The sequence below is a fragment of the Ischnura elegans genome, chromosome 10 (genome assembly GCF_921293095.1).
Source record: "Ischnura elegans chromosome 10, ioIscEleg1.1, whole genome shotgun sequence".
Taxonomy (NCBI): Eukaryota; Metazoa; Arthropoda; class Insecta; order Odonata; family Coenagrionidae; genus Ischnura; species Ischnura elegans.
In genome coordinates this window covers 66,441,968-66,464,382 of record NC_060255.1, presented here as the reverse complement: position 1 = coordinate 66,464,382, position 22,415 = coordinate 66,441,968, and the positions used below count along the sequence as shown (strand labels likewise).

General features: G+C 38.8%; 1 protein-coding gene across 1 annotated transcript in view; it reads left to right on the top strand.

Annotated features, from left to right (window-relative positions):
* Positions 1-22,415, top strand: part of LOC124166449 — a 182,441-nt gene that overhangs the window by 136,120 nt on the left and 23,906 nt on the right. Inside the window, exon 3 of the mRNA XM_046543980.1 lies at positions 20,391-20,582. Within this exon, the coding sequence (XP_046399936.1) occupies positions 20,391-20,582 (192 nt within the window). The remainder of the gene's footprint in view (positions 1-20,390; positions 20,583-22,415) is intronic.

Genomic DNA, 22,415 nt, shown 5'->3' with positions numbered 1-22,415 from the left:
CGCTACCTACGAAGCTAAACAACCAGCGATTGGCGAGAGAGAATAATTAGCAGAATAGCTGAGGAGAAGCGCAAAAAGAAGAATCTGCATACACCTGAGAATTGAAGCACAGAAGTAAGGAAATATTTCGTCAGAGGCTACATACAAATGGAGCATTTTCCTTTACGACTGCGAGGCATGAATGTTGATAACAGTAAAGAAGCATTGGAAATAACGTGCAACAGAAAATTGACTTTCTTTTGGTCATAAGTTAAACGAAGGAAATTTTTTACATCGTGCGAGAAAAACTCTTCCCCGAATTCACTCAGTAAATTTAGCCGACTCTTTGCTCTACATATCTTGTGAGACTCCCGCTACTTTCATTAGATTCCATATTTGGACTAGCCCGCATCCAGAGTAATTGCTGAAATTATTGCTTTCCATCCGGAATCCTATTGCATTCCTGCAATTCATCTCGACGGGCCCAATTACGCGCATTCCTTGTTGCAGCACAAGAAGCAGAACAGACGGCTTCTGAGGTTTAATGAGTGCGAAAAAATTGGGGAGCGGGAGGTCGGGAAGGCTTCAAGGGTTGTTACGGAAGGATCCTTGTAGTGGATATTGCGCCGCGGAATGTTGGAAACCTCCACCGCATAGTCACGATTCTTTCGTCTTCCACTTGAGCTGGTTGCTTCTCTCAAAGCCTTTTCAAGAAAAGCAAAATTTATGGTGTTTACAAGGAAAACACCATTTTTACAATGTATCACATGGATTTTTTATGATGAAAATTGCATTCTCACACTTGTAGAACCAATTTCAAATCACACAGGTCACCATATGCGAATATATAAATATAAAATAAATAGAAGATGAATCAAATGGATGAATCGCTAACTTCGAATAATACGAAATAATTCCTAACATAGATAGATAGCATTAGATAGTCTTGAATCGGTTTACCATAAGAATTATTTGCCGTTGGCAAGTTTTGCCTTTGCATGACTGTGAGCGTATTTTTTGTATCTATGCGTAATATTTTCATGACCGAGTGGTGTGCCTGTGGGGATTTTCTTCCATACTGGTGATTGGTTAACCCCTACTCTACACCTCAGAAGTGGCCATAAGGGTATTATCACGAAATCTTCCTTTTATTATTCCCCTTCCACTGCTATGCACTTCATTCCCGATCTTTTACATCACCATTTCATTTTTTACAACACTTTGAACAACAATAATAGTACAAATCAATAACTACCAAATAAAAAGTATCCAATCCACATAACAAACAAAGTAATAACTATATTCGACATTCAATAGGTATTATTTGGATGTAGATTATTGGAAATCAACACTCTGACCACCATAGCAATCAGTAGACTCCCATGAGTATGTATCCTATTTCGAGGCATGAGTTTTTCAGTGACATTCCGCTTCAGAATGCTGGGAAGATGACTGGAAGTATCCCGCCATACACCGTCCCCTTTCTTTCTTCTGCCACATGGACTGGCTGCTTTTGCAATCCCTCCCACCCACCCTCCCTTCCTCCTCCCCTCGCTCACTCATTGACGTCACACCCTTCAGACTCGATTGCCTTTATCGCTGGAGGGAGTTGGGGTAGAGGGCTGACTGAGCGAAGTGAAAATTGGACGGACACGGGCGAAGACGAAACATGACGACGACACGAGACGAGGACAAGGGGTGGAGCGGGGTGAGGAGGGGGGGCGAAAACCACCCCTTCCCTCCTGTTTTAGGGGGGCCTCTGTAAATCACACAATAGAGCTGTGTCGTTCATGACTGAATCGTTCATTCGAACGGTTCATTATTGAACTATATCATTTAATGATACGATTTGTTTTAAATGGTTCATAACGAGTCAAATTGTTGGGTATGGTATGGTATTTGGAGGAGGCGACCGACAGCTAAGATCATTTGCGCCATGAGGGAAGGGTAGGTAAGGAAGGGTGGAGAGAAACCTGGTGTCGGCATTAGCCTGCTCTTTACGAAAGGCTCCAAGGGGACCACGGCTTAACGTCCCATCCGACGGACGGAGTGTTGCGCTTGAAATATCCTTCACACAACACTCAAGCAGGGATCGGGCAGTCTCTGAAAATTCTCTGCCACTGCCGGGATTTGAATCCGAGCCCACCGGGTGGGAAGCCAACACTCTAGCAACCACACCAACGCGATCCCCTCAAATTGTTCACGCGGTTCATGTCGATCATTTTGCTCACGTTGGTCGTGTGTTTCGTAGCGATCACGTGGTTCACGGCGATCACGTGGTTCATGGGGTTAACGTGGTTGATGTCGATCACGTGCTTCATGGCGATCTCGTGGTTCATGTCAATCATGTGGTTCACGTTGATCATATGGTTCATTTTAATTCATGAATATTCGCCGCATGCAGGGCAATAGTATCATACGGAAATGTAATGTCGTAATATCCCTCACTGGGCCTAACGCAGTGATGAGTAAAAATTGATAACGAAAATAATAATGGTATTAGGACAATTTCGAAGATGACTTGAAGTAAAGGACAAATATTAATTTAGGCAAATTTTTGGGATGGGTAATTAGGGATGATACATTAAAAATCAAAGGAATGGAATTAGTAATAGGTTTAAATTTATCTCTCGGAAATGAATTTCTAAAATGTCTACTCATAAATCTACGTACTTCTGAAATTTCGGTGAATAACTTAGCATTTCCTACAGCAATATGAAGGGCAATCTTCGATAGATTTATTACAGGTCATTTTAATTTGGATCGCGTTTCCATTTGTTTCTCAGTGTTCATTTTGATCGCCATTGTTCGCATAGCTCTCAAAATTCATTGTGTTCATTTAGGTGTGCAAAGAACGATTCATTGGAATGAACCAAATGACATGACTCGAAACATCAAAATGAATCGAAATTCTCACCTCTGTCCCCTACCCTTTCTCATTTTCCCCCACCTCCCTACCCGCCATCATACCCCCACAAAAACCTAGCCGTGAAGTATCTTATCACATCCGCTGCCCATAAAAAAAGGATTTAAAATGGAAGAACAGTGCACAGTCCTTACCGGAATACCGTCTCCGAATGTTTTATCACACGCTGCCCAACACACATTCATGGTTAGTTCATATCATTGTAGTCTTAAATAAAGAAAAAGTAGTAATGAAGACACCATATGGTTATAGTAAAACATCTTTATTGGTGTCAAATTCAGACTTGGAAGTCCATTTTTTCATCAATCAAATAATATTAAATATTCACTTCGGAATGCAAATTCATTTGAAATATGAGTATTAAATTGGAGAAAAATGCTTGAAAACGATAAAATTAAAATTGTTTCCTTTAAAAAAATCATGAGACCGCAATGACAAAATTTAACAATCTTTAATATGTTAAGAAAAGCGATACGTATTTTAAGTTACAGGGGCAAGCACCTGTTACACGCGGATGCATGAGCGATACCTCGGAGCATTTCATAGAATTAATTCCTGCCGTGACCACGGCAAATATATTAGACTCACGCGATAGTCGTTAAGGCCGCCACTTGGGATACAAATCACACGACTCGGTGGGAAGACAAAGTTGCGACCACAATAATGGACAAGCGGCTGTTTAAAACACGCGTGAATCAAAGGCCTTATTACACTCGATTTTTCCGGAAGTGAACAAATGTAGCTGATGATAAATGTCGACGTTAAACAATGGAGACACTCGATTTTTGTTAAAAACAACTTGCAGCGGCGGCGTAGCCATGGCGTGACTTAGGATATGAGTATTTGAAAAAGGCGTGCGGCGACCCTGTCTCGCGGAAGCATGGAGTAGCGGGTGCTTCACTAGGCACCCTATCATGCACACATTGAAACTTTTAGCTGACATCTTGAACTTTCTTGAAGACAAGAGTAGCGTGATTAAAGAGGCTCCGAAAAGTTAAGGAAAAGGTAGAAGGGGTCAACATCCACAAACTACCCTGCAACCCGCCTCAATAAGCGAATGGAAGGGGTTGTTAAGAAGCCAGCCGTCAACTCTTTATCAGTCAATAATTCAAATATTAAGAAATGATTCCTTCTTCATTTAAGCATAGCAAGTATAACATAAAAGACAAATATGTGCAAAACTAAGGCTTGATGAAGGTTTTAAAATAAACCGAAACGTTAGCTAACAACTTTTTGCATTGCATATGACCTATACTCCAGGAATTATTTAGTCATCAGTATGTATAAGGTAATTTCAAAAAAAAATTTTAAGTCCTAAATGTATCTTCTGACATACATTGGCCATTTTGGCTAACTAATTAATTTAAATTGGTGAAAAAGGAATTCGAGAGAGACTCCATTATAGACATGAGGCTGAATGGTATGGGCGTCCACATGTCCATATCAAATAAATTACGTGACCATTCCAATGATTCACGAGGAAGTGATCAGCTTGCTGCAACGTTGAAATTCATGAAGCATCAACGAAGATCGGGAAAACTCCAGAGAATAAATACGTATGATAAAAACATAATTAACTTCCGCCATTTCTTGAATTTATCCCGAACTACGTTGATGCTTCGTGAACTTAAACATGGCAGCGAGCTGATCACTGCCTCATGAATCATTGGTATGTTTTTCGGTACGAAATTTATTGATTATGGACATGCGGAGCCCATACCATTCCATCTAATGCTTTCTATGGAGACTCATTGTAATTCCTTTCTCACCAATGAAAATTAATTAGTTAGTAAAAATGAACAACGCATCTCAAGAGATACGTTTAAGAATTAAACAGCATTTTTACAAATAAACTGATATTTACTGATCTTTTTGATGTACTTATTATGCTTGAATGTAAAAGAATTTTTTACATTAATTTGCATTATTTAGGGTTAAAGTTGTGGACAAGCGGTCGTCCATATCGGTTCATACCTCTAGATAATATTACTCCTAAATAGCGGCCCCACATAATACATGGTTTGCGGTTTGATCACATTCACCGATGATTGGGGTCAGACCAAGGTTTAAGCACGACGAGCTGATCTGCGGAGAATGCGGAGATTTAAATCCCTAAGCCCAGGTTGACGAGATCGACGTGAAAGTGTATGAGAAATTACGCCGCCGCTCGTGAGTTATTGAAGCGGCACGTTCGGGCGGAGGTCGGTCGGAAAACAGTGCCTAAACACACACAGCGGGTAATGTGCTCCCGCGGTCTCACCGCCAATTAAATTTAAATGCTGACTCCGCGGTACTCCACAAACTTCATCCAAAACTTAAAGAGTGGAGGTTCCGAGGTCGCATTCAGCGGTGGTCAATTTTTAATGAAATCGGGCGCTTTGAGACTTGGCGGCAGCAGGCGGCCCGCGATGGCGCGAACTTTGCGCACGAATATGAGGCACTTGGGATATATTCACAATCGCAGGGATTATGAAAGGCAGAAAAAATGTTTCATAAATAAAGGAAATCCACGCTGGTTTTTGGCGGAGCTTATTTTTTTAGTGTCACTTCATTTTAACACGCTCAATGCTGAAAAAATTATCAAAACACACCGCCACGCAGAACTAAGTTTTGGTAATAATATCGGAGTTCATGTTTTTTCTTGCAGCGTAGAGGCGTACAAGCAAACGACATGAACCTCATCACTGCATAAGATGCAATGAGACGCTAGGCACAATCGCAGTGTCCAGCAGAAGACACGGAGATAGATGGCAGGTTAAGAAACATAAGGGCAGAGTCCTCTGGATTGTTGATAATACACTACGAGGGAGTAGTGTAGAGAACTGCCATCCAGAGGACTCTGCATAAGGGGACCGAAGCCTTGAATTCAAGGCATGCCCATTCAGTATGCTAAGAGGAGCGTGGTAGCGTAGTGGATAGAGCGATGGTATAGGGGTACTGTGTTCAAGCTCTGGGAGAAGTCTTCTGAGACACACCTCAGACAAAAGCCCCGAGGTGGCACTGGGAAATAATCTGGCCCCCTTACCCTGGATGTGTGAAACTCATACACCTGTGGCTTAGTTCGGTGCGAACTCTATCCTCACCTATGCAAACCAGCCTTCTGGTTGAATCACTAAGTGAGTGACTGTATTAAAGAGGGCGTTATGTTATCGTTCTACTGGTCGCACTGTGACTTTTTCGCGATATACAGCTTGTTTAAAAATTACTCCTTATCTTGAATTTATCTACCCTATCTTCATATAATTAATCGTAGCGGGCGTAACTTGGTGGAAATCCATAATCGCAGGAATAGAAGGATGAACAACTTCGCTATTTCCACATAGTAATTTATTAACACCGACCATGGTTTCGTTACAGAGTAACATTATCAAGGTTGGACCTTGATAATGTTACTCTGTAAAGAAACCGTGGTCGGTTTTAATAAATTACTATGTGAAAATAGCAAAGTTGTTGATCCTTCTATTCCTACCCTATCTTCGATTGCTTGCGAGCTATCTTTGTGAAACTTAGAGGAGAGCGCCTTATCCATAGAGGATGCATATACGACGGCTTGACTTGGTGAGGGAGTGGTGTTGAGAATGCAACTTAAAGGAATCCGGTCAAAGGGCGTGTGCGCGTGACGCGTGCTCTTAACCGTCTTCTTGCAGGCACGTATTCTTAACTGCATTCACGAGGCGCCAATGACGCGGACTGCCAGAGTGCAGGAACTTGGAAAAAAAGGGAAGAGGAAGGATTGAAGGCATTTGGAGAGGTTCGATCGGCCGATATCATTTTCGCCATCGGCCCGATATCCCCTTGAGGCACGCGAAGGGAATTTACTCGGGCACTTTATAAAGACCTCCAAAATGGGAAAACGAATATGAAATGCGGCCCGAGGCAATAAATCCGTGAGGCGCCCCTTCCAATCTCCAAATGCACGACGATAATGCCGAGGAATTATTCATTAATTATACAACGGCAGGATCGGGAAAAAGAAGAAACAAAAGAGATAAGAACCGCGCCACGGGCTGCGGTCATCGATTCATGGATTGCGGGTGGATATTATCGGGCTATTCTCGTCCACATTTCTATTTTTTATCGTTTCTCCACGTGGTAAACCCATTTATTAAAATCCATTTCCCTGATCAAAATTCATCTCTCTATACGAATTAATTAAGATTTATATTTTCGATACAACCAACCACTTTTAATGGCTGCAGATGACTCGGTGATAAGGGAAAAATCCCTCGTTTCAAAAATAAATTTTATCACATGATCCAAAAAGCGGGAATGGAATTGAGATAAGATTTGTGTCCATATGCTTCCTTAATGGAGTTCTGGAAAATGAGACCGAAAATCAATCTCTTATTGCCGGTATGATCCTTAATATCCTTCGGAATATCTCACTTTTTCGACCTTAAATGTGTTCGACAGCATTTTTTTTTGTTTTTCTTTGATTTTTCCTACTAATGCAAAATGAACCCGTGAATGATATTAAGTAGATACGCATTAAATTACATAGTAAGAAAATATATGAAATTTTAAATATTTGCTGCGAGACGTGATCAGTTACGAATCATAAAAAAAGATTAATACAATACAAGCAATGAAATAAAGCCGTTTCGGAATTAGCTGCGGAAAAATTTTGGTAAAAAAAGGAAAAATAATTATACCCGTTAATTTCCCGCTAAACCAAAGGGGCTTGCTAGCAGATATCCTCTTTAAATATTATTTTAGTTGGCTTAGTAGCTTTTCGACAGCGTTTTTTACGCGCAACTATACAGGGAAATTGAACATTATTTTTATTTCAACAGTTTTACAATTTTGGTCAATTTTAGTTAACAGCCGCTTTCACTGCTTTTTAAGTTCAGCAATTCATCTTATATCCTCCTTAGATGAAGGAAATTCATTTAAGATACGCAAAACTATTGTTTTGGTATAACAAGAGTTATTTGAGTTTCATGTCAAAATGACATTAATATTCTAACAGGAATGAACAGTTTCCCTTGCTTTGTGGCTGCAGTGAGAAGATTACATTTTGAAATTTTCATGCAGAACGCATGTACAGTGGAGTCCCACTAATCCGAATAACTCCAGGACGAAATTCTTTTGCGCAGTATACCAATAGATGACAAACGAACATGCCAGGCATGCCATGTCTGATTAAGGCTAGAATGAGTTCTGCATGCCTAGTATGTTGTCACCCCGTGCCACACATCCTGGTGGTGGCTTGCTCGGTACCTCATAGATGTAGATATAAACGTATGAGTCAGAGGGAGTGCGGTGCATCGATGAATGGGTAGAGCGAGTAGAGTCTTGTCCCGTTACTCGGTCCTATGCACTGCGTACGCTCATGATTCGTATGGTAAGGTAAGGTATTTGGAGGAGGAGACCGACAGCTGAGGTCATTTGCGCCATGAGGGAAGGGTAGGTAAGGAAGGGTGGAGAGAAACCCGGCGTCGGCATTAGCCTTCTCTTAACGAAAGGCGCCAAGGGGATAACGGCTCAACGTCCTATCCGACGGACGAAAAGTTGCGTTTGAAATATCTTCCACACCAAAATCAAGCAGGGATGTGAAAGTCTATGAAAATTATCTGCCACCGCCGGGATTTGAACCCGAGCCTACAGTGTGGGAAGCCAACACTATAGCCACCACACCAACACGATCCCCTTGCGATTCTTTCTCCCGTTTCAAACCGGTTGTTTACTATTTCCTCGGCTAATCCGAACAATCAAGTATTCTGTGCAGGGATCCCAATTAGTTCGGATTAGTAGGATTCCACTGTATCTATTCTGAGCTCAATTCCACCTCCCGCCATTTCCAATCTAACTGCACGCATTTCCGATCAAAATTGCCGAGTATTAATGCGGTCGTCAACTCAAGACACGTACCCGCAATTCATTGAAAGGAACTTAATATGTGAAAGGGATAGATGAAGTACAACATAAAAAACCTTCCTTAATCAGCCATTCTCATTCGTAAGTTAAAAATAAGAAAACGCGAAAGTTTTCGCCCATTTTTTCATGAGTTTGTGACGTCATGCGAGATCTGGTTCATTTAATCCATCATAAAAATCTTTTTTTAAGGAAACAAGATCACTCACAAGTGTGAGAACAACAACACATCACGCTCTGTCAATGCATAAGGCCAAAAAGTAGCAGTATAACCAAATACCCTCTCGGCACGACTTCGTGATGGCATTAACTTATCGACGAAAGGATTGAGGCCTACGATTTTTCGTTGTGAACAGCTTGAAATTTAAAACGGAAAAATACTTACCTCTTTTTTTTCCTCGATCACAGTCGACAACAAAATAAAATTAATAAACAGGGCGGTTATCGCAAACACATAAGTCTGGCCCACTAGTTACTCCCATTAACCCACTTAAGAGATGCTTCACTGTCAGTCACAGCCGTTGCTGTTGCCTATTTATTCCTTCGGTAAGAGAAGAGAGTGGGTAAGCGCAGTGTGCACGATCCTTAAGACGAGTTCCTCCCTGGCAGACACGCAACCTGGAAAACCTATCAGCACATAATACCCTCTTGGAACGATTGGAGCTTAAGGTATGAGTCAGCCCCACCAAGCTCCTCGCGCTGTCATTGCTTCTCGTTTAACTTTTTTGAAGCTCCACTCCAGATGGCAGCTGGGAACAATCCGAGACCACTGTGATTGCTGTATTGCAAGAAGGCTTATGGCAGATATTTGTACTTGGCAGAAGAATTTAGTAATATCTTGGTTATAAATGAATAATTTTTTTGATTCATTAAAAAGCAGTGTATTGCTTTCCGTTCCATCGTAACAGTATTTTGACAAATCACGCAGCTTTCTTTTGAACGTATTCTATTGTTGTTGTGTGTATAGCTATGTATACTTAAAACTTTAGTCATTACAATCACTCTGCTTTTAATAGCCGTAAAAAATAGAATCATAGCAACAAAATAACGTACGGTGTGAATTTAGAGTATTTTTGATTGTAGATATATATTTTCGAAAATCGAATTCTTAGATCTATCCGTTCAAGAAAGTTCTGTCTCCTCACTTGAGTGCATTTGCAACGTCGTACAGGACCGCACCACTGGGTAGAAGTCCTCGCTTTTATCCTAAAAGACCTCTCCTTCCCTTTTCCCTTTACGTTGTCCCACAGGATAAAAGTCATCGGGATAGAGAAGGCTCATGTCTTCTGCATGGAAAGATGTCTCGACTCCTTTGCATTCCTATTTGCCCTGACGGGCGTCGAAATTCCCAGAACACCCTCTCCCCTGGCTATATTCCTAATCCCATCTGTTATATAGTGTGCTCATGACACTCATGGACAGATCCGTTCCTTTTCTCGATTCGTTCATTTCGGTCTCGTTCACCAAAATAAACGAGATCATTAATGTGGTCTCTACTGAGACATTATGTGGCAAATTTCGCCGTTAATTTTTTTTTAATTTTTAATATGCCTCTAGCATAAATATGTTTAGTTAGCACACACCGAGTTATCCAGTTTGAAAAATGGGGAAATCTTTCCAATGGAGTATTTTTTATACCTTGAAATGACCTAGATGATAGCGTTAGTATAAAAAGAGTGATAGCTCAAGAAAAAAAACTGTAGAACTGGAGTGATGCGTCCTCTTAATGCTTTTTTAAGTGTTCTTTGGGCCTTTCTCTCGTAAATAATGCCTTTGTGGAATTTCACTTGAATTATCCAGAATTATCGCCGCCAAAATAATTACTCATAAAATTTTGAAATTTTATTAAAATACTTCATTCCTTTGTACCACGTAAGGTTTGTCTCCTCGCGTTCTTCAACATTAGCTTACTCTGAATTCTTGACTGCAATTTGATGGTTTTAGTCATGAAAAAAGTCGAGAAAGAAAAATTAAAGGTAGGGTATATGCCTGACAGCAGCTAGATTTTCTCGTAAAAACGTTTTTATCGCAAAAGAAAAATTAAATAAAAATTTTAATTAGGCAAAGCTTTCCTAGGTGTTGAGTTTTGGTAACATCAGGTAAAAACGGATGTGATTTTCCAACCCCTTTTTGAAATTTCCTCAAACCCCGAAAACAGCTCGAAATGCTTTTTACATCGAGTATTCCTACAATTAGCAATTTTACAACCACGAACATCCATGCCCTGGTACTCACACAGGCGGGATTCGAACCAGCAGCCTTCGAATCAGCAGACAAGGAGTTTACACCGCCTTATAATTTATATGGTGTTTTCTGTCAATTGAAGTGCTGATGCTATTTTTTTAACTGAGTGCAATAAGTTGCTGTCTATGTTGCCTCCTTATTCGCTAAATATTTTATCCCGGTAGGTGAATGAATATACTTTCGTAAGATATTCCTTTGATTATAACTTGAGATTACAAATATATGCACTTTACTTTCAAATGCCGTTCCTCATCGTGTTTACTTGTGCTGTAACCTTTTTTTAATCATTGTAGCCATAATTACACTAGTTATTCTTCATGGCTACTAAAAGTTACTTCTCTAAACATGTAATCTCATTCTATACGGATTCTTTGGGGTAATTACACAATTTATTACTTGCTACCTTAAGCATCTAATTTGTGGATTTCTGTACCTTACGGCAAAAGACCCCGTCTTCGTGTAACATTCGCGACTCTTTTCTCCTAATAAATGATATTATCAGGTTTCATTATGTAGAACTCATCTTGAATAACTTTGAACTTTGTATTTTCCACTTAAATTATTTCTCTCCGACCATAGTTTCGACGTCAAGGTGACATCCTCAGCTTTATAATATAGAAAAATATTCACTTAATAAATGCTGGGGGGAGGCTCGGATCAACACAGTTTGGATCTGTTTAGAGCCGAACCCCACGCTCGAATTCTTACGAAATAATGATGATCGTCAAGAAAATGATCACTGTCATCAGTTACCCAATTAAATTAGAAAATAAAGTATATGCAAAATGATTGTGGTTCAATGCACGGTTTTTTGGCAATAATGTGGAAAAAGTAAAAACCCATAAAACTCACATTTTTTACTCGAGAAGCTGTCACGGAATATTTATTTTGAGGTGAATATTGGCCCATACTGACATTTTCTCCGCTCATATCAGTTTAGCTCCGAACCTCCCCCTACTATTTTTTACGCATGAGCGATCATTTTTCTCTATTATGCGCCTGATGATGACGACCTGTCGTTGAAACCATGGTCGTATGGAAATAAGGTTGAGGAAAATGCAATGTTTAAAGTTAATCAAAGTAGTTTTTTCTAGTTCCCTAAGGAGATTCGTTCCTTTGAGCGGATCCACCGAGGGTGAACGACCTAGATCCGTGGTAGACATTGGACGGGACCCCCAGGGACTCGGCCCCCGCCCGTGAGCTCTCCGCTTTGAGGCAGCCTCCGTGTCCCTCGGGAGAGGAGCAAGCGTGGACGAATAAAATATTTACGCTCGATCCCCTTTGCCTTCCACCGCTCGCCCTTTTGTCCTTATGCTCTGAGCGCCTGAAGGAGCCACACTACGCGATAAGGGGCACGCCTTCTTTTGAAATAATGATTACTTGTCCAGAGGAAAAATAATCATAAAAATGAGTCTACTTCATAAAGTTGTACCGATTTTTTAGAATGAAATTTAAGCGTGATCTAATGTTTTTTAGCCTTAATTTGTAATGATACCGCGGTTATGATGCAGAGGAGTTTCCAGAATATTCCAAGCGGGTCTTTTCCGGTTTAATGTATAAAATGGAATTGTTAACTGAAGCCCATACATTTCATAAATAAATTAAGATTTAATGTATTCATAATCAATATTTAATTACTATCTCAAGGCTATGACAGGTTACTGCAGTATGCAAATGGAAAAGCGATCTGTCAGGTGTGATTTCCATATTTCTCGTCGGTGGGTAGCAGCATTGCTGTTACGTGGAAAACAAATTCCATTTGTGAACAGTAAAACGTTTATGTTTTACAAGATTGGATCCTAATTACGGTTTGAGCTTTTAGGCATCTGCCAAAAATATCAGACATATGTATTAGTTCATTTACCGTTTAAATGATAACGTTTCAAGCCTTTGCCTGCGTGTGGTACTTGTGTATCCGTCCGTTTCGCAATATAAGAGATGAATAGGCTCTTAGGGTGGCATTGACGGTTTATTGCAATTGTTATATTGCGGTGAATCATCATCATCATTGGTCAACATTCCGACAAAATATTTGTTTGACGCAGCTCTCCACTCAATTTTCTTACGAGTTAATCTTCTCACACACACATGGTCCCTTCTCTTTCTTATCCTTCATAGCCTTCATACCTTCATCCATCATCTTATTCTCAAAGCTTTTAAAAGAATTCTCTTTTCTGCCACTCTTCTGAGGACTTATTTCTTGTGCACTCGTTCGACCCATTCCATCTCCATCACACCTCCGTAGAAACACATATTTTAATGCCTCCACCCTTTTCATCTCAGCTGTTGTCGTTGTCCATGTCGCTCTTCATAGATAAGCACACTACAAATGTAAGCTCTGGTGAATTACCTCCTTTTTTAATTACTTATTACAATTAATACCTTCCTTATATAAACTGCTTGTCAAACAAAGTCATGTAGGCCATATCTTTGGTTTCATTTGCACCCTCTTCAATGTCCTGGGCACCTGGGAAAGCTATGCTTAGAGACGCGCCCACGTTTCATGATGACGAAATTTTAATAAACATGATTCTTTTAGGTTGGGATGGGAAGCACGGTAGCCTTCAGGTCATAGCTATAGATCCTGGGTTCAAATCCTGGGTGAGGCTTGGACAACTCAAAATAAAAGCTCCGAAGATTTACCACGGAAAAGAACTGTCATCTCTGTCATAAATGAGTAATAATCTCGGCTAGGGTTTGGTCCGAAGTGATCTCTACCTACCTGAAGCAACATACGGGTTCAAACGCGGGATGATATCGGTAGTGACGGTTAAAAAAGGTCAATGCATACTCTCTTAATTTTCAATGCTTCCATAGGGAAAGTCTACAATCATAAATGAAAGATATTTAAAGTTGTTCCCCTGGAGCTATTGATTTTTTTTTCGATAGTCTGGCTTTCCCAAATAAATTCATTACTGTCTGATGAGGGGCTCTACGAAGACGAAAAAAAAATGAAAAACAACTAATTTGGCTAGATTCTTCTTAGGTTATTTTCGGGTATTTTTTAGTTGTTTAATACGCAGAGGACTGTTTCATTTGGAACCCAGTTATCAACCCTTTTTTTTCTCTTTACATTGTTGTTGTAACAATAGAAACCCCCTAAGAATATTTTTTTACTTATATCACAACAATCATAATCAAATTCGATGATGTCACCTACTCAGGAAAATTACGATGACGCTTATAATAGGATGATAGGCTAAAAAAAATATGCCAACCTTACGATCATGATACGACGCGACGTGTTCTTCCCGTGAGGCAAACGACGCACTTTCCTTTCAGTGGGATGAGGCTGTCGAGTTGGTGGATATCGTACGGCAACCACCTGTTGAGGAAAATAACCCAGATTCACCGGATTGTGTTGCGGATGGCATCTCAACCCTCAATAAGCCAGGAAAAGGTGTAATGTAGACGTCAGTTTGGCCCGTAAAGCCGGTTTAAGCAAAAAAAATTCAATAAATTATCCATACGATGCACTTAACGAGAGAATCCAGTACCCATGTGTCAATGGCGCTCATAGAAAAATAATGTAATCATATAAAAAGTATTATTCTTATTTAAAAAAAACAGGTGTTATTAAAAGAATAAAATAGAAGTCTACGAAAAAAAAATGAATTTGGCTCGATTTTTCTGAGGTTATTTGCGGGTATTTTTTAGCTGTTTGATATGCAGAGGACTGTTTCATTTGGAATCCAGTTATCAACCCTTTTTTTGTCTCTTTACATTGTTGTCGTAACAATAGAAACCGCCCAGGAACATTTTTTTCTTATATCACAACAACCATAATCAAATTCGATGATGTCACCTACTCAGGAAAACTATGATGACGCTTATAATAGAATGATAGGCTAAAAAAAAAAAAAACATGCCAACCTTCCATGAGACGACGAATATCCCTTCGAATATTCCTTATATTATTTAAAATTTCAAATATTTCAATGAGAAAGTTGTTATAAGTTTTGGAAGAACATTTCAGATATCAAAAACGAAAAACGTGATGCACACGTAAGACCATATCCGTTTTTGCTGGGAGACGAGGATGATATTTATTAACCAGCAAGTATTAACTTTGTAATCTATAATGCACGTTTTTCGTTTTTGATGCTTGAAATGTCCTTCTAAAACTCTCTCATCAAACATATTTGAAATTTTCGATACTTTAAAAGGCCATTGGCCATTATTTTCTTCGGCGTCTGAGAAACACAGCCCCCAATCTCACTCACGATTTCATGGTCAAGCCGAATCGCGTTTTGCCGTACAGGTGAGTCCAATGACTCAACCCAAACAGCCAGTTTCCGAAAAAAAATGCTTGTGTGAAAAAGAGAACTTAAATCTGACAATTTGGCATTTATAATAAAAAAAATTAATAAAATACTGTAAAATCAAAAAAATAATTGCAGATTGTGATGTCGCAACCCTTTTTTTAATCTCTAACAATAATAGACCTCTCTACTCTCTGGAGCTTTATTCTCTCTCCAGCCTCCAATATGGCTCTCTCAATAACAATCAATTATTTACACTCCGATCACCATAGCGCCCTCAACTTCCAAAACAGCAATAAAACATAAACATACATTCAAACAAAATACAATTCAAAAATTAATGCATGAAACTCAAAAACAGTAGGATCATCATCCAACATCAAGGACGCGACGTTACAAGATATATCATTTTTATATAATGACAGAAAATTGAGAAATTGATTTTTTTCTTTCACATTGCCTCTCTGGATATTTCCAATTTTCGTGTTATTACCCTTCGTTCATTCGCTCATGAATGTTTTTTCCATGGAACAGAAAAGTAGTCTCCAATCGCTAAAACTTCAGGGATCACGTCACAGGTTTTAATTACTGTGTTGGTTTGCTGGCACGGGAGGATTCGCAAGAGTGACCAACCCAGGCCTCTCACCAGAAAACCCTTCCTAAGCACTCACTCAACTAAAAGGAAACTTTGCGAGGGTTGAAGAGTTGAGGGGTTGCCCCAGTTGAGATACAACTCATTCACGCCAGTACACACTCACTCCTTGGGCTCAGCTCCGGGAGAAAATGTTCGGGCTCAAGCGATGGTACGGGTAACCTGTACGGGATAAGTGGACCGGTTTCGAAGTCAAAGATATCCTTTTCAAAACAATTGAGGGTTAGTTCTTCACATCTACAAAATTTTGAGAGATTATGATTGATGTAGTTTGTTTTTCACCGCCATATGTATTTTTATTGAGCGTTTGAAATTAGGTTATTTGGTTCAATGTTCAATTATTAGTTGTATGATATTAGAATTAATGTATCATTTTTTACTATAGGTATCTTTTCTGTTTCTTAATTTGTTACTAGATAGGTAGATTTGTCATTCGTGTGTGTAAATCTACTGCTGCCACCAGGCAATAGCCTACTTGCAGCAATATTTAATAATGATAATAATAATTTTTTCGTGCCTGTGACATGATCTCTAATGCTGCGGCCATTGGATACTACATTTCTGTTTCAGCATTGAGGCCGTAGAACTCACCTTACCTCTTTTAAAGTTTTTCCATATTTACCTATTTTCCTGAGCAGGGAGAGGGGATGTTGACCACAGTGTTGGTGGGAAGAGGAATGAAGAGAATAGGTTTTTTTAGATAGAATGTAAGGGAGTAGGTCTCATTGTGAATTTCAGAGATTTCTCCATGAGTGAAATAATAATAATATCGTCTTTATTTATCAACCGCATTAAGTACTATGAAGTCCTTTCTTAGAATTCAGTTGACGGACATGCACATACATTTATGCCTGGATGTCAGAAAAAACACTCGAGTGGAATTCGAACCCACGCCTTCTGGATAAGCAGGCGCGAACTTAACCCCGCCGCCACCGAGGCCGGCCAATAGCAGAGGGCGCCAGTGTAGACCGCCAAAATACTTCGAAAATTATCCATGCAAACCTTTTATCCGTGGTTTACTTTTAAAAAATCACTTTCAGGTCGCTTGGCTTATTCGTCAGAGCAGATTTCGTCTCCGTCTACCTTTCCCGTGTCTCGGGAATCTTTCGGCCCGATTGTTATTGTATTTGCGTTTTTTTCCTTATATTATCGCTACCATTTTCCCTCTCTCGTTTCCCGTTGCCACTCGATAGCACTTTAACGGAAAATGGCGGTTTTAAACCGCCCACTTCTTGTTTCTTTGTGACGTTTCCTTCCATTTCACTTCTCTTTCTGCATCCATCATACGCCCTCCCACGCCCTAACTGGTCGCCAGGATTCTTTTCGTAACGTCTATTTCATTTGTTTATTTTTCTTCAACACCCACCACGCCAGGAATATTTCAAGTTTGATTGCATTCCCGAAGAATTAGTACGTAAATAGATAAGCCTCTTTATAAGAGGACGTTGTTATTCAACCTCCTACGGGTCATAAATAGAAGAGGAAGTTATTTAATTCAACTTATTTTAATGTTGCAAATTGCGTGATGTGGGCCAATAAGGTATCCGAAAAAATAGTGGCGCCACAATCGTTATTGCTGAAAATTCTACTTCTTCTCTTGTTAAATATTATTCATGGGTCTTGTTGAGACGACGGTAAAATTTCCATTAACGCCTATGAACTTTAACGGTAGGATTATTGCCCTTCAAGAGCCAAACTACAAAAACTTGAAGTGTGACATTTGTTGTGTTGGAAATAAAGTTAAAGCACTGAAACTCATTGATGGAGCTATTTAAATGCTTATTTCTGATGATTTTTCTATTTCTCTAAATTTTCAATTGGAAATTCGAAAATAATCAAACTCCACACATCTCGAAACCTATGCTTCAACACAGCCCACCATTAGTGATTCGCCAAACAATTGCGGGCTGCAACAATTCCACTTCGTAATTATTACCAGGCAATCTATTTACACAATGAGGCGCCATCCACCATAGTAACCACCTCTTTTATAAGCACGGAAAACACTTTTCCTTCCACATGAAGGCTCTATCTACTAGCTGGCAGCAATCCTTACGATCCCGTTGTTAAATTAAAGTGGTTTATTTTTCGCCACCGATTAAATATTTTTAATATATGCACAACAATATTTTTCGGACCAATCTACGTTATGGCAACTCATCCAAATCCAATAATTTACTGAAATCTTGGTCGGTACGATTAAATAAAGGGTATATCTAAATTAGTTCCCGTGATTATACCTATAACATGATTCCTAAAATTACCGCCTGATATTTATATTCTTTAAAACTTTGTGATAACTTAATTCCCAATGGAAGCTTACTTTTTGAAACTACTATACAATATAAATAAATTTTAATAACTCTTCGCAAAATCCATTACAGCTACGGTTATAAATTAAAACCTCAATTCAAAAAGACCTCAGACGAAACCAATTTAGGCTCTTGGGCAGAGGGATAAATAGAAATTAAAAATCCAAATAATCCCAGAGCGAAGCAAAATCAATATTAACTTTAGAGTGATTTGGATTATCGGGAGCTAATTTTTGCTATCGATATAGCCAGATTTTGATTAGTCTCATAATTGGAAAAATAACTAGCTTATCATCAGATAACTCTTTATTACTCCAATAAAGAAACATTGAATGCAATGAATAATTTTATTTTTTACCATACATCGCGATTTTTTTCGTATTGAATCTAAATAAAACTTTTTTCATTTCGAAAAAAATAAACTACGTTCAAGATTGGAAATGAACCGTAAGATTACATTTCGATTATATTAGACCTAATGGAAAGTAATCAACCAAGTTAACAGATGTTTTAGGGGAAATAATACAGCGAATGCAATTTTTTATATTTATGTATCACATGCGGAAAACAAAGGACCAGATGTTTTACTTTTACTAGACATTTTACTCTAATATAATTTAATCACTTCTCTCATGGGAATGCGTTCGTATTTCTAGATACACTCATTTGTAACGATGTCAGCATGTATCGTAATATACTTTTTACTTTTACCCGCAACAGCAGGTTCTCATGCCATCATCTCTCAAAATACCTTGAACATTAGGCAAAAAGTATTCTACTAGAAATTCCCGCAAAAAAATTTACACCTAATTTTTTCCCTTTGACATATTTTTCTCGTACGTTTGACGTGATCCCTTAGGAGATGTTCAGTCTCGTACGTTTGACGCTCATGATTAACAGAATGAAAGACGTAAAAAAAATTAATTCAACGATACCTAAACAGAAGCTTTTATGACGAATTTATTAGGTCAGAATTACGGATACTTTTGGCCAATGAAATATTTTAGCCAATTATTGCGATATTTCCCAAATCGGTCCCTTAGTGGTTTGGGTGCTTCCCATGGGCCCGGAGAAAATGGTTCGGACGGGGATTACAAGGGTTTTTCACCTGCTCTGCCTGCTTCAAATGAATCTATCATTGACTTATTCATTACTCGAGGCCAGAATGATGACACGATGGAGATGAACCGCTCCCGTGGAAGTGAACCGTCGCGCAGTCACTTATTGAACTTCGAAATAATTCCCGCATTTGTCTGAGTCTTTGACGTCATCCGAATTAGACCCTAAATTTGGTTATACAGAATAACCCCACTGGCACACTTGGGAAATATTTCGGCACGGAGCCGAAAACTTGCGATCTGGCTACCGAAAATGAAGAGTTAAATAGACTTCATTCAATTTCGTTAAGCATTGAAACAAAAGTATTCTCCAATGGCCATAACGTTAGGGATCACGTCACAGGTTTTAGCTACTGTGTTGGCTTGCTGGAACGGCAGCAGTGATCAATCCCAGCCCCACAACCGGGAACCCTTCACAAGCACTCACTCAACTGAAAGGAAAGTTTGCGATTGTTGAAGAGACCTCGCTCGAAAAGAGAACGAAAAGTTAGCGTAGTAAGTGATCAATCCCTGAGTTATAACAAGCCAAAGAACTCATGTAGATTGTTGCTATTTATAAATATACCTAATAAGTTATTAACTACACATATAGAATCTATTTTACCTAGTCCGAGTGAAGCTATCTCAGAGCCAAAGTATTATGATCCCTTACTGTAGGGGAAAAAAACGGCGTCTTAAGTCTCATCGGCTCTGTAGTCTATTTCCCTTGAATAGAATTTCCCTAGAATATTATCCCTGTGATGGCTTGTACCATAATAATTAGGCTCTCTCAAAATACCTTGAACATTAGGCAAAAAGTATTCTACTAGAAATTCCCGCAAAAAAATTTACACCTAATTTTTTCCCTTTGACAAGTTTTTCTCGTACGCTTGACGTGGTCCCTAAGTTACGGTCATTGGAGACCACTTGTCTGTTTCATTATTGAGGCCGTAGAGCTCACCTTGCTTACCTGTTCTATCGTTAAACATTGCACATGCATCCAAACTCTTTGATTGATGAACTCATATTTTCTCGCGTTCGCAGGCGATTCGGGTGCAGTAGCATCGACAGAAGCAGAGAAGGAAGAGGAAGAAGAGGCTGCGATCAAGATCCAAGCGGTTTTCCGCGGTCACCAGACGAGGAAGGCGATGAGGAGCGGCACCGGAGACGAGGAGCAGGCAGCCGCAGCCGAAGAGAGGGCCGCACTCGAAGCAGAGTTCAACCCAGAGGACGAAGGTGAGACATCATTTTGAATTTTTTTTGTTGAAGTATCAAAAACCGTTATAAATTGTACCAGCACGAATTTCCAAGAGTTTTTAACGGAAATAGCGACGATATTAGCCCGACGTGAACATGCGAGACGATATTTTGAGTATTTATTACAAAAAAAAGAAATAATCATTGAAAATTCTATGAGTGACTCACATTCTTTCGCCAGCAAGTAAGGATGATGGAGCCTCTAACATGGTATTAAAACAAAAGGAAATCCCTGAAAACTTTGAAAAAGCTTCCCATCATTCTGAAGCGGCGAGACCAGGTCTTCGAATTTTATACTCTAATCATAAACTTCCCGAATACATCAAAACTAGGTTATCCGTCATCGATTGGCTGAGAGGACAGTCGCTAAAAAATACATTGCCGTAAAACGAATGGGTGTGTTGATGATTGACCTTCCCAATGAATATTTGTCTTTGGCCTCTAGGGAAATTAGGCATGGGAAATGATTACATATGATTCTAGTTTTATTTTCAAGTTACGCTTACCCCAGTTGCCATTATCCACGATAAACATTCAGTAAGCGAAATAAATTATTTAAGTTATTATTATTGCCATTGCTTGATAGTGATCTCCCCCATTTCACTGAAATGCATACCAATTAACTTCAAATATGTATGGTTTTCATTCCATATAACCAGCCATTACTTCTTCCTCGAATGGCAGGTGTCAATCATGTATGAGCTTATCTCGTGATATTGTTCTTTTACTTCTTACTTATCGTTTATTCTATATCATTAGCTCTTATTATGTGGGCTAATAAAAAATACCGCTTGATTATATCTACAACTCTGTTCGTTATTTCATCCCATATTTAGTTACTTCTACTTGTAATATTTTCACGCCAATAAACAGGAATTGATGCCTAAATCACTGATTCAATTTTTATATACACTCACTTAGTAATATTTTTTAATTTAAGAGTTTTTAATTACATATTTTCCCCATAAATGATTATAAATTAATTATTTCCCATCATGTTTTAAATACACATTCGTAAAAACTGTCATAATATGGCTGCCAGCCTCGGTAAGTAACGACGGCATGATTTAAGCTAATTATCAATTAAATTATAATATTGTACCAATTAGTTAAAGCAATTGTTATTTATATATTAAATTTCATGTTAAATATTTTTTTAAATCGTTACAATAACTGCCGAACGAGCGGTATTAAAATATTAATATCAATTATTGTCTCCTCAATAATGTATTCTAAAAACATTCGTTTGGGAATCTCACCATTTTTATGATCAATATCATCCCTCTGGTAGATTATTAGATTTTTTTGTAAGTCTACAAAAAATATCTCAGCTTTTGCGAAAAAAATATTTAGCATTATAAAAAACAAAATCACCTCACTTACTGGATACGCACGAAAATTTTATAATGGTACTTGGCAGAAAGTGAATTTTTTCACCAAACATAATGAAATTTTTTTTTTTTTTTTAGTGTATAACTTAAGAAACAGCAAACGAATATGTTCATCCTTTGGGTCGAAGTATATGGAAGTATGAAACGTTTGACCGGCTAAAAAACTCTACTCAAAGAGGACAAATAGTATTTCGTGATTGAGAGAATTGGGCGATAGCACGCGAATTTTCTTATCAGTTCTAGGGACAGTATCCGGGAATCGATTGATAAGGCATTAAAATAAATCGCCACAATGCCTAAAGAATAGTCTGGATTTATATCTCCCAGATAAGCATTGTGATATCTTATCGTTTTCTGGAGGAGTGACTTTTTAACCTTTCAAGTTCTGAGTCTATTTCCCTTTTTCATCATTTTTTTTAAT